The following is a 13,247-nucleotide window of genomic DNA, read 5'->3' on the forward strand; positions in this document are numbered from 1 at the left end:
AAATAGTGTAGTATTTGCATGTAACCCACACACATCCTCCTGTATACTTTAAATCATCTCTAGATAATTATAATACCTAATACAATGTAAATGTTACGTAAAAATGTTATACTGTATTGTTTAAGGAATAATAACAAAAGTCTGCACATATTCAGTACAGACATAACCACTGTGGGCCTAACTACATTTTCAATTCATGGTTAGCTGAATCTATAGGTGTGGAACCCACTGTATAAATAAAATGTGGTATATTCACATAATGGATTATTTGGTAACAAAAATATATTAACTACTGATACAAGCTACCACATGAATGAAACCTGAAAACACGCTAAGTGAGAAAAGCTAGTCACAAAAGGCAAACATTGCATTATCCCATCTATATAAAATACTCAGAATTGGCAAATCTACATGGACAGAAAACAGATTAATGGTTGCCTAGGCATTGGGGTGTGGAAGGCCTTAGGGGAAAATGGAGAGTGACTGCTAACGGGTATAGGCTTTCCTTAGGGGGTTCTAAAATTGGATGTGGTAATGGTTGTACAACTCTGTGAATACATTACAAACTATTGAATTATACATTTTAAGGGGGAATTGTATGGTATGTGAATCATATCTCAACAAATCTGTTACTTTAAAAAAATGCAACATGCAATATTTTTGGACATAATTTGTTACCTAATAGTTAAAAGGGTTTCTTTCATTGGTGAGTTTATACTGATGTTCAAAAAGAGCACTATTAGCCAAGGAAGCCCCCAGGGTATTCATCAAAGTGGTCTGTGAACCAGAAAAGGTGAAAAACCACAGCTCCCAAGTTTCATACTTCCTCAAAAAGATAAACACAGGGTTTCCACACAATCCAGTAATCCCACTCCTAAGTATATCTAAAAGAACTGAAAATCCTACGTCCACACAAAAACTTACACACATGCATTCATAGCAGCATTATTCACAATAGCCTCCAAGTGGAAACAACTCCAAATACCCATCAATTGAGAAACAGGGAAACAGTATGTGGTACATCCATACAATGGAGTATTATTCAGCCATGAAAAGGAATGAAGAGTACGATTCATGCTAGAGCTGAGCCTTGAAGACAGACCAAATATCACATTATTTCATTTGGATGAAATGTTCAAAAAAGGCAGATTCATAGAGATAGAGAGTAGTTTTAGTGGTTTCCCAGAGCTGGCGGGAGGGGGCTGGGAAATGGAAGTGACTGTTAATGGGTACAGGACTTCTTTTTGGGGTGATGAAAATATTGTGGAATCAGAATGCGGTGCTAACTCTGTGGACATACTATAAGCCACTGAATTGTATCTTTGAGAAGCATGAATTCTATGATATGTGAATTATCTCTCAATGAAAAAAGAAAGTTTCTTAATATTACAAATACTTATCAGGTGTGCAAACTTACCAAAATTCTTTTCCGATCCTTTTCCGATAAAAACTTTACTGGTGGGTATTTCTGGGTAAAGCTGCATAATATAAAGAGATTCAAAAGGAAAAAGTCAAACATCCTATCTGAATATTTTCTCTATCATCAAAGCATGTGTCAGGTTTTGGGACTGTTATTGTTTGCTCCTTCTCTCTACTCTTGAATGAGTGCTGGAGAAACCAAGGAGTCACTAGTTAACTTGAGGTCAAGAGCTATCTAACCTGCTCCTTGTTTAGGATCAAGCTAAGGACATGACTTGAGATTCTACCTCTGAGAAGCGAAAGCTTAAGGAACTACAGGCTTCCAGCAGCTGCTAAAGCAGGGCAGGCACTACCTCTACTAGTCCAGACAAAATCACACCATAAGGAAGATGGACATGAAACTGCCTTTGCAAAATTGTAATGAGAGAAATCTAATGACTGGCTCCATCTTGCTTTTAATCTCACAGGCTAAATTTTTGTTTTTGTTGTTTTTGCTTATTTTAGTACAGAGGCCAAGATAACTAGGAGAGGAATTTATAGTAAAATGTTGAGGCAAGGAAAACTGACCCTCCTCGTTTCGAGATTGAAGCCACATTCCTAAGCTGAGGTTAGAGTTATGGTAGGGTCTGAACTTTGCTAAAGAATAAGCATAAACATTGACCTGCCATTGCTTAGCTTAGCTTGTTTATCTGTATATTGCTTACTGCCCCAGAGTCACTCAAACAGAGGTTGCAAGATTTGTAACTTCTCCAATAACCTCTACAGATAATATCACTTCTGTGAATCCTAAATAAACGGTATTTGAGGTATCTTTCAGATTTAGCATTTTGGCATACAGATGAAGAGATGTCACCTGGTCCTCAGACTCTGCTTCCACGAACTGATTCAGCTGCGTGAAGACAGTTTCGACACCCTCATGATTTCACATCCAGCCAATCAATTGTTTCAGCTCCCCAGACCCCGCCCACCAAACTACCCAAAAAACCCAAGCCTCCGAGTTCTCACGGAGGCAGATCTGAGAAACCGCTCCCATTCTCACAGGTGGCTGGCCCTGCGATTGAACTCTTTCTTGGCTGTAACACTTGTTGTTCTCAGTGCCTTGGTTTTCTCAGGGCAGTGGGCAAGAAGAACCCACCAGGCTATAACCATGGCATTCTCTAGGTACTGCACCACCAGGGCCCAGGTGGAAGAAAGCAGCTTCGTGAAGTCACAGGCCCAACGCACGAGGACTGCCCCGCAAGAGTGAGAAAAGGTATTAATGAAACTTTGTCTCCTGCTCCAGGAATTTTCACAGTCACGGCATCCTCTTTCTGACCAGCGTCCCTGGTAAAACAATGGAGCATCAGCATCTTCTGTCTCTGTGGGTCTGCTCTGACTCCGTCTTAAATCTCACTTATCTTTTGATGCCCTCTTGCTGCCCTAAGGTGCCATGGGTCCCCAGCCCACACTCATGTCCCAGGAGCAGGGCAGTGTGATGAGAATAGAAAACATCCAGTGAGAGGTAATAAACACAGAGCCGAAATAGTCATTTTTAAAGTGATTCAGTTAGGAACAAAAGTGCTTTAAATAAAATCTGAGACATCAGCTTTATGGTCATTACACTAATTGGAGAGGTTGGGCCAGGTCCATCCCTGCCCTGTCCCCAGCACAGACACAGCAATATAGGATACAGAATGCACTTCCTTAATGGTCGCTGAACTGAAGGGAATATGAAGGGTCATTAGACAGAAGTCCCTGAAGCAGGGGTTTCTCATCTCCAGAAAGCCAGGAGCATGCTTAAATGGGAGTCAAAGGGCTATTACAATGCAGACGAATTCCCCCATTAAGAACTTCCAGAGTCTCAAAAGCTCAAGTTCCCCTTGCAGACTACAAAAGCAGATGGGAGAGTCTGAGGGCATAGGTGGGAACTCCAGGGTTCCCCTTGTGAGCCCGCCGAGTGTCTTTAGTACTTGCCGCCCACAGGAAGGGCCTCGGGAATGTTATCCACGCAGCTGGGGAGCAGGTGCAAGTTCCGCCTTCAGTCAGGAGCGATGCTGTTAGACTGGCGGGAGCAGCACACATGTCTTGTTTGCCAAGTAACACTTCTTGTCATTCCGTCTCTTCCCTCACCAACTCAGCTGGGGGACGGCACTGTAAATCTCAGAGTTATCTGTGTGCGCCTCTCACACCGCTCCAATTGTCCTCATTTCTCTGAGCTCACGACATCCAGGTCTTCAGCCTCAATCCCTGAGTGGCACACCCAGTGCCGTGGCACAGGTGAGACCCTCTTTCCTTCCCACGACTGCTCACAAGCACCGGGGCTACTCCGGACTGTGTTGTGAAAATGCTGGTGCCGTCCCTGACTGGTAACTTCCCCTCACTCACCTTCAGGGCTCCTTCTCTATTGTGTATACGATTTTAGAGTCAGGACCGCGCGGGAATGGGAGTATAGCTACATACAGGAAAACGAGGTGCAGGAGAGAAACCAATTCAGTGAGGAGCGGAGGCGCAGGACTGTAGAGTGTGCATCCGGGGCCACGGAAACAAATGTTAATCCAAGCTGTCAGCTTAGAATAGTCCCTATCTGAAAGCTTAAAATGAAATGTGGTGTGCTACTTATACCAAGAGGAAACGGCCAAACCGTTTTATTACAGGAAATGTACTTCAAAGAAATTGAACTGAAGCAAAGGCATGGTTGCCTGACACACGCAGTGACAGGCGTAAGATGGACTAAAAAATACTTCAAATGCAGTGTGCTGACACCTTTAATTTAAAAGACGAAAAATAGTTGAGTTTCTTGCTTTGTTTCTCTTCAATACGTAGCAGCCGAGTTTCAGATTTCATATGTATACGCTCAAGTAATTAAACTTTTAAAAAACTATCTTATACTCCTCACTTCTTCCTGTGAGAAGCCACACATACAAAGCTGAAAGTAACACGAAGGGGAGGGTGCCTGTGGGGTCCTCCTCAGTATGCATGCCATCCTGTTTTCCTCCTTGCAGTAATGGGTGACGGAGCACAGTGACCGACAGAGTGCAGTGACCATGTGGATGCTGCTGGCTGGGCCACATGCTGAGCCAGCTGCCCGGTGCTCCCAAGCACCTGCTGGACTGACCCAGGGCTGGGCAGGGGCACAAGGCCTTTTTTTTCTTTTTTTGAGACAAGGTCTCACACTCCGTCGCCCCAGATGGAGTATAGCGGCATCATCACAGCCCACTGCAGCCTTGTATTTTTTGTAGAGATGAGGTTTCATTATGTTGTCCAGGCTGGGCTCGAACGCCTGGGCTCCAGCCACTGGCCTGCCGAGGCTTCCAAAGTGCTGGTATTACACCGTGCCTGGCCCACAAGGCTTCTTAAAGACCTGTAGCAGGTGAAAATCCTACCCAGTGTACCGGCTCATCCTCTTATTTGGGAACTTTCCATTAAGCACCGTTCTACACTAGGCACTAGGGGTTAAGCAGCGAAACGCAGCAGAGGCCTGAGGCCTGCATTCCTAAGCGAGAGAGAAACCAGCAAGCAGAGGCAGAATGAGGGATGAACTAGGTAACAAATCTTTACTTACAGTCCCAAATGAACACTTTACTAATTATTAATGTTTTATGCCATTCGAGATAAAACTTACTGTTTAGCCAGTAAGTAGTATTCTTACTTAGAATTTAAATGATCATCATTTGCCATCTATTCAAAGAACATTTAAAGATACAGAGTTAAAATTAAACAAATGGCATATAATCAAAGTACTAAGCAATGGGAGTGTGATAAAAGAGAAAAAGCCCACATACAATCCATTTACTCAGGATTCTAGAATGACACTGTCTTCTTTCTTTCCCTGTATATATATAACCTGTAACTTCCAAAAATATCTTTCGTTCTTGGGGGCCACTTTGCTCAAAGTGACAAGCACATCAAGTAAACCTACTTCCAGTCACATTCTTATCTTGTCAGTGTCGAGATGGTAGTTTGATCATCTTTATCACACACTTAGGAAAAGTAAAGCTAGACGGAGTTCCATCAATTTCTATTGTCACGCTTTTTTAGCCAGGCCTGCACTTGACCTTCTGACACAGTAATGCAGGCATGTGGATCACCTGACTTGCTGACCAACCTGAAGGACAGAACCATTCCAGAATGAATCACCTGCAAGCAGCCCCAGAGGCAAATGTTTGCCCTCTGCCCCTATTTTCAAGGTGGTCTCACAGGTTGACAAGAATAAAGTGTTAGTAAATTCTTAGGATCAAATTCTTATCTGTGCTTCTCTGTCCAGTTTAAAAGCACACACTCAAAAAAACATCACAAAAGTATCAAAGAGATTGTGTAATCCTCACATGTTGAGAGCTCTTGTTCATAAGCTATTGCCTTAGGGAAGTTATCGAATTGAGACATTTTTCTTTTCATAAATGAATACTATCATCTAAAGAAAATAATCACTGGTCGACAAGTTTGGTTTTTTTTGACCAATATATAAAACGTGTGTTGGGTTATTTCTTATCGTTCCAATTTTTCAAAAAAAAAAAAAAAAAGCTTCCAATTAAAATCTCTCAATTCTGCTGTCTTATCAAAGGCAGATTTTCTGGCTCCCATCCAAGGAAATATTACAAGCTGTATAACTGAAGCACAAAATCACAGCAAAAAAAAATTTAAAGCACAAGTAGCAACCTTATATTACTAAGGGAATCTGTTAAAAATTACTGACAACTTTTGTTCTGGTAAGTGCTGAAATTAACAATTTGCTTGACTGCTCAGTTGAGTATAAGAAGAAAGTTTAATGATGCTTTTTTTTGTTTAATGATGCTTTTCCAATCGTATTTCCCTTTGATCATTTAATGAAAATCAAAGAAAAACTGCTCTTCATTTCTTCATTTTTGTTCTGGACTTGATAAAAGGCTCATCTAATGCTGACACACATCATCCAAACTCATCCCAAGAAAGGGGAAAAAAATCACATCAACTTTAATACATGCTGTCATTTTTCTTTTTAAAATTTCTAAAGACTCAACTGCTACTCCAGACATTGTTTTTCAAATACAGTACGTGCAAGAGGAAAGTCCCAGAGCCTGAGGCTCAGCGGCCTTGGGAGTGCCTGAGAGAGAACCTGAGGGCGATAGTGTCCCAAAGGGTGAAGAGAGGTTCTCTCTGGAATCTGACTCAAATAAATGTTTCTATCGTATTCCATTCATTCTTCCTCCCACTTCACCTGGACTAAATTCTGGAAACCTCATAAACTTTGGTGACAAAAGCAGCTAAATGACTACACATGACACACCACAGGCTCCACACTCTTATTTTGTGGTGTTGCATATGGTACTATGTTTTAGGTCCAGAGGACTGTCGTCCTGTTTTGGAATTCTAGCCAACTGATCAATATGTGCAGAAGTTAAAGGAAAATGTGAGGCCTGGCCTCAACTTCTATGTAATAAATTTGCAGAAATTCAGACATTCAGAGTTTCAACAAGGAAGATCTTAACACATCTAGGTTGACTCTTCTCCCAATGTTCTATCTGGGTATTACACTCAAAGCGGGGGAAATGCATATGTAGACATTTATTTAGGTTGGTAGAGTTTGGAGAAAACAAACTGAGAATTAATTACTCAATTGAGACAAACTTATTTTAACTATTGACCTTAAGACAAAAAGTACACATACCTTTTTTCTAAATCTCTGATTTTCTCTCTTAGTGGTTCAACCATCTAGAACAATAACAAAAATCAGTTTTAAAGCAAAAACACAGTTCTTAACTCCTTTCACCCCATTCTGATGTTTCAGATAAGGCAAAACAGGTTTTAATTTCTTCTACAAATTAACTTCCGGTTTGAAATTACGATACACCACTTGCCTCACAATGCTAGAATTGAACAGGTAAACTGTCGATTTGAACTCTTACTCCATAAACGCCTCAGTTTCTGAGACAATTAATGTATTTGCTCACCCATCTTACTAGGAAGAATGTAAAAGGTGTTTCAGGTTCATAAAAACAGATCAACACTATCCATCTCTTTTTAGGAAGAATCCCCTAAGCATGGCCCACAAAAGCTTAACATCTTGTTTCTGCAATTACTGTGTATATTCATGTTACCAGCTGCAGCTCATAGTTGCAGGCTGTGAGTCAACCCACATCCACGTCTGTAGACACTGTGGACTCAGGAAAAAGACAGCAACCCAAGAGCTTCCCAGCTCTTATTTGGCTTCAGATACAAAGTAAGTAACCCCCCATCCTCACCCCCACAGTCCATGTTACAGTGGTCTGGCTGTATCTATATGTATTTAAATAGGAAGTGCATAACAAAGCATAGGTGCTAGCCTTCAGCTGGGTGGGTGTGCAACATCTCCATCTGTGCATGTGGACATTCTTTACATTTGTTGGCCTAGCATCCAATTGGTGGCCATTTTTCTTTTCAGCATCCGTGCCAGTGAGAGGATGTTGGTACTCATCTCTATCTCCCAAAGGCAATCACTTCCCTTTCTCTAAAAGACGCTTACCTGAAAAGTCATGTAAAAGTCTAAATCCATTTTGCCTTTGAGGTAGAACTTGTTTTAATAAGTCAAAAATGGACCAACAGTAACAGATTGCATGTCCTCTTAAATAAGGGAGTAATTTTTTGAGGCATGGTTTCAGAATCACAGAACAGCATCAAGCTGCCACAGTAAGAATGACAGCACGAGCAAAGGAAGCAAAATTGACAAGCGCACAGACAAAATAGATACAAAAATAGAAAAGAGACTAACCTCTTCAATCTTGCTTTCAATTTTTAGTTCCCCGTTTTCCTGGATAGACCTGTTGAGTAGAAAGCTATAAAACTGAGATCAACGGAAAGGCTTTGTGACTTCAAGACTGTTTCTGAATAAATTACCCTAACATAACCCAAAGGATGCAGACCACCTCTGTCTCCTGCTCAACTATCAGTCACGTGTACAATTCCCTCCAGAAGGGATGCACCAGAGGAAAAGAAGACAACCAAAGGGAGGGAATCCCCTTAAATCCATCTATGAACATGCTCAGTATTACCTAATGGATTATTTCCACTAAACTAAACTAATCTCACTGCTATGCTACATCCAACACAGGATTTTAAATTAGAAGCAGGAAGTGTGTCTGTAGGAGTGTATGTTTGTGCCTGCTGGGCTTTCCTGGGGATTTCACGCAAAAATGGAGTCTTTTAAGTAAAACCACAGAGCTCCTTTAAATGGGATCTGAGCACCCCACCTAGTCATACACAGCAGCCTTTGTCAGGAGACACACACATGCCCTGGTGGTAGGAATCAAATTGACACTGTCCCACTCATCTTGCAAAACCCAACTCCACATGAAAAGTCTCCTCAGGGCATAGTAACCTTTTACTCTGGTAGACATGTGCAGCCGCATTACATTACAATACCAACCTAATCATCACAACAGTGATTCTCACAACATAACCAAGGGGAGCAAATTTTCCTTTACATGGAAAACTATTAACAGTACCAAATTTGTTTTTTTTACAATAAATGCTTTTCTTTCTGCTGATTTTTTTTAAAGGCTATTTTTTCAATTTGGTAAAGAGATAACACAAGGGTTTTATTTTTACAAGAGTGCCTCCTGCCCTGTGAAGCACACACGATGCATACAGGCCTAACGCTGGACTAAATAGGTGGTCTCTGCATCGATATCCACTAACTGGCCCCCTGGGGTCCCGGGCCAGCCATGGCTTCCCGAAGACAGCTCCCTTCTCAAAAGGCTTTGCAAAAGCCCCTCAGTGTTCTTGCTCAAGCCACCCAGAAATACAACTTACATAAGCTAGGGTCAACCCTTTATTATCTACATCAGGAGGTAAGGGAGGGGTGGGTGACCACTGCTTTACTTGTGGGCTTTACTTGGTAATTGTTAAAATCAGCTGCATTCCTTGAGAATACCGACAGGAGAAAAGAAACACCTCAGATATGTGAATAGTAAGAACCCAGTTTTGTTTTTAAAATATACCTTTAATTAAACCATGACATTCATGGTATGTATGTCCCAACTGAAATGTGTCTATAAAATCCAACCACAGTACCCAAGTAATTAAAAACAATTACCTCATATTAACGAAGTTGCCCCAAACAGCTGTAAGAGAAAGAAAAAAGAGAAGTCAATGTTTAAGTCCACAACTTTCAGGGATTCCAATGGATGGAATCTTAAATTTTAACCAGTATTTTAAATTTTACAAAGAAAATTAACTTATGTCACGAAGACAACCAAATGCACACTTTGTTTTCAGAACAATTAAATCTTACTACAAAATAAGCAAAAACAGGACCGGTAGGTTTTATTCAGGCCAAGTTTGAGAACTGCAACCCAAGAACATTGATTCAAGTTGCCCTGAATACATGCTCCCATCAGCAGCAGTCACAAGTGGGCTTTTAAAGGAAGAGGCAGTTTCTAAGTTACCAAGAATTTACATTAAAATAACATAAGCTACTGATTGGCTATACATTGTTTTTTGTATCAAAATTTCCAGGAAAAAGATAATTGGGTGAGGCAGCTGGGCAGAAACAAAATGCGTTTGAAGAACTGGCCCTGGGCGTGGCAGGGCATGACTTTAGTTCCATGCTTACGTCGCTGTGGCCTGATAAATTCTGCATACCTCACATGGCTCATACTGCTCTGAGCTGTTTTTCTTTTCTATCTATCCCCGTGGTTTTGGAATACCTCTTTTGGGGTCTGGAGTTGGAGAGTGCATGTGAAGCTTTTTTTTTTTTTCCCCCAAGTGACAGATCTGCCTATATTACCCAGTCTGGTCTCTAGCAATCCTCCCGCCTCAGCCTCCTGAGTAAGTGGGAATGCAGGCATGGGCCACCACACCTAGCTAAGGATGCATGTGTTTTGATAAACAGTATGTTCTCAACCTTCGTTTGAGGAAGAACTAGTCACAAAAATCAAATAATCACATGTCTGAAAGAAGTTCTAAGGTTCAGTCTAACCTCTCCCTTGTAATGATGATGAAAGCAAACCCAGAGAAGTTCAACAGTGGCCTGCAATGCGGCTTAACTCCAACGGGAGTGCATCCTTTCTCAGCACTTACCACGTCTCCCTTCTATACTCTAGGCGCCTGGTGGGCAGGCTCTCCTGTGCCCGTATACAGCTGGCCTTCGGTAAATGTGTGTAAGTCAGCCCTGAATCAACGGCAGATGACTTTAAAACGGAATACTGGACCATGAGCACTCACTTTAAGTTACTGAGCAGGCGATTCTTTCTATGGAGGTCTTTTCTGAAGATAAGCAGTCCTAATATTTTGTACACACTCCTATTTGGCCCTCATTTGGCCACTCAGCAGATACTGAAGGCCTTCTAAGTGCCAGGTGCATTTAGGTGCTTCCAGGCGCCGAGGAGGAACAGAGAGAATAAACACAAACGTCCTCACAGTCTGGGGTTGTTAATTTTGTGAGTTTGGGAAAGCCCTAAGGTTAGGATCTCATCACCCCAGGCATCTTCCCATTGCCATCCTCTTGTGTGTAGTAGGAGTTTAATAGCTACTCATCAAATAGGATGCAGTATACAAACTACACCCCCACAAGAAATTCCCACTCTCAAGAAGGGAAATGTCGCTAATTCCATAAAAGCACATCTCTCTTCAAACAGAGGAGGAAACTTGATTAAAAAAAAAAAAAAAGACAGCAATATATGACCAAATAAATAAAAGTGGCAAGAAAGCAGGGAAAAGGGAGAAATTAAAATAAAGCTATTAACTAGAGTCATTATTCATTAAAAAAATAAAAACTGCTTATGTCAGGGGCATTGGAACCAGAGTAATTCCATCTTGAACAGAAGCTGGGTAAAGTGAGGCTGAGACCTACTGGGCTGCATTCCCAGACTGTTAAGGCATTATAAGTCACAGGATGAGAGGAAGTCAGCATTAAGATACAGGTCATGCGCCAGGCATGGTGGCTCACACCTGTAATCCCAGCACTTTGGGAGGCAGAGGAAGGCAGATCACCTGAGGTCAAGAGTTCAAGACCAGCCTGACCAACATGGTGAAACCCCATCTCTACTAAAAATACAAAATTAGCTGGGTGTGGTGGCACGTGCCTGTAATCCCAGCTACTTGGGAGGCTGAGGCAGGAGAATCATTTGAGCCCTGGAAATGGAGGTTGCAGTGGGCCGAGACCATGCCATTGCACTCCAGCCTGGGCAACAAGAAAGAAACTCCATCTCAAGAAAAAAAAAAAAAAAAAAAAAAGATACAGGTCATAAAGACCTTGCTGATAAAAAAGGTTGCAGCAAAGTCAAGTCATAAAGACCTTGCTGATAAAATAGGTTGCAGTAAAGAAGCTGACTAAAACCCAGCAAAACCAAGATGGCCACAAGAGTGACCTCTGGCTATTCTCACTGCTACACTCTCACCAGCGCCATGACAGTTTACAAATGCCAAGGCAACATCAGGAAGTTACCTATATGGGATAAAAAGATGAGGTGTGAATAATCCACCCCTTGCTTAGCGTTTTATCAAGAAATAATCATAAAAACAGGCAACCAGCAGCCCTCAGAACTGCCCTCTCTATAGAGGAGCCATTCTTTTAATCCTTCATTTTCTTAATAAACTTGCTTTCACTTTAAGGACTCACCCTGAATTCTTTCTTGTGCAAGATCCAAGAACTCTCTCTTGGGGTCCGGATCGGGACCCCTTTCCTGTAACACTTACACCTTTGGACCACGTGATTTTGTCTTTTTCTTATTCTCAGGAAATCAGTAAACATACAGCAAAAGTGCCCTCACCAATGTCATGGCCTTATTTATAATCACACACACAAAAAAAGGAATAAGCCAAAATGTCCCACAATTAGAGAACTGCTGTATAAATTGTCATACAGCCATTTGATGAAATCAGAAAGCCATTAAATATGACTATGGAACTACACTGTAACATGATGCAGTTATGACAGTACCAGACGAAAAAATAGATATACAGTGTGACTCTCACTTCCATAAAATGCATTGGGGAAAAAAAAAAAGACTGAAATTTCCAAAATACTGAGTTTAAATGGTGACATGAGTAACTGTTTAATTTTCCTTGTGGTTAAGTGTTTACTTACTTTTAAAAAAGGAGGGAAGAGAATTTAACCCTTACTAAACTCCATGTCCTTGTTGTCCTGTTCTTGCCTCTTTCTAGACACCTGGTGAACACCTGGGTCAGTCCTCAGCTCGGACTCCAGGCACTGCTGCCACCAGAGTCCACAAAGCTCACCTGTGAGCCACCAGTTGCCCAACCCATGTGCACTTTTCTTTACTGTGCTATATATCCCAAATAAGTGTACTGGCTCATTTTGGCTGTAGGATTAAGCTGCTTATCAAAGCAGACAAAGTAGTCCCTTTCTTACTGAAAACAGTATTCCATGCTATGGAAGCATCCATTCATTCTCTTATTGCCTTCTGGGTGGGTAGCACCTTTTGGCAGACCTTTCAAATCACTCCATGGTTATCTGCTTTTTCAGTTTTTTCTTTCAAACCTTTTTTCGAGTCAGTTTAAAACGTTGACTTCAGGCTGGTGCGGTGGCTCATGCCTGTAATCCTAGTACTTTGGGAGGCCAAGGCAGGCAGATCGCTTGAGCTCTGGAGTTTGAGGCCGGCCTGTGCAAACTGGTGAAAACCCCATCTCAAAAAATTAGCCAGGGCAGTGGCCCGTGCCTGTAATCCCAGCTACATGGGTGCGGCGGGGAGGCAGCGGTGGGGCCGGGGGCTCGGGGGCGGGGGGGATGCGGCGCAGAAGCAGAAAGATCACTTGAGCCCAGGAGGTCGAGGTTGCAGTGAGCTGAGACAGCACCACTGCACTCCAGCCTGGGTGACAAAAGTGAGACCCTGTCTTGGGGGAAAAAAAAAAGTTGATTTCACAGAAATATCTCA

General features: G+C 42.0%; 1 protein-coding gene across 28 annotated transcripts in view; it reads right to left on the reverse strand.

Annotated features, from left to right (window-relative positions):
* Positions 1 to 13,247, reverse strand: part of UXS1 (UDP-glucuronate decarboxylase 1) — a 115,277-nt gene that overhangs the window by 78,017 nt on the left and 24,013 nt on the right. For 20 of the 28 annotated variants that reach the window (XR_013403129.1, XR_013403130.1, XR_013403128.1 and 17 more), the window contains exons 2-5: positions 9,446 to 9,473; positions 8,123 to 8,186; positions 7,043 to 7,086; positions 1,418 to 1,478 (exon numbers count right to left, since the gene is read on the reverse strand). Coding sequence is in view for 10 of the 28 variants with exons in the window: in XM_015113060.3 (XP_014968546.2) it covers positions 1,418 to 1,478; positions 7,043 to 7,086; positions 8,123 to 8,186; positions 9,446 to 9,473 (197 nt within the window). In the remaining 18 variants the exon portion in view is untranslated. The remainder of the gene's footprint in view (positions 1 to 1,417; positions 1,479 to 7,042; positions 7,087 to 8,122; positions 8,187 to 9,445; positions 9,474 to 13,247) is intronic. The other 8 variants (XR_013403133.1, XR_013403126.1, XM_077960239.1 and 5 more) reach the window with 1 other exon arrangement.

This window comes from Macaca mulatta, chromosome 13, assembly GCF_049350105.2.
Source record: "Macaca mulatta isolate MMU2019108-1 chromosome 13, T2T-MMU8v2.0, whole genome shotgun sequence".
Classification (NCBI taxonomy): domain Eukaryota; kingdom Metazoa; phylum Chordata; class Mammalia; order Primates; family Cercopithecidae; genus Macaca; species Macaca mulatta.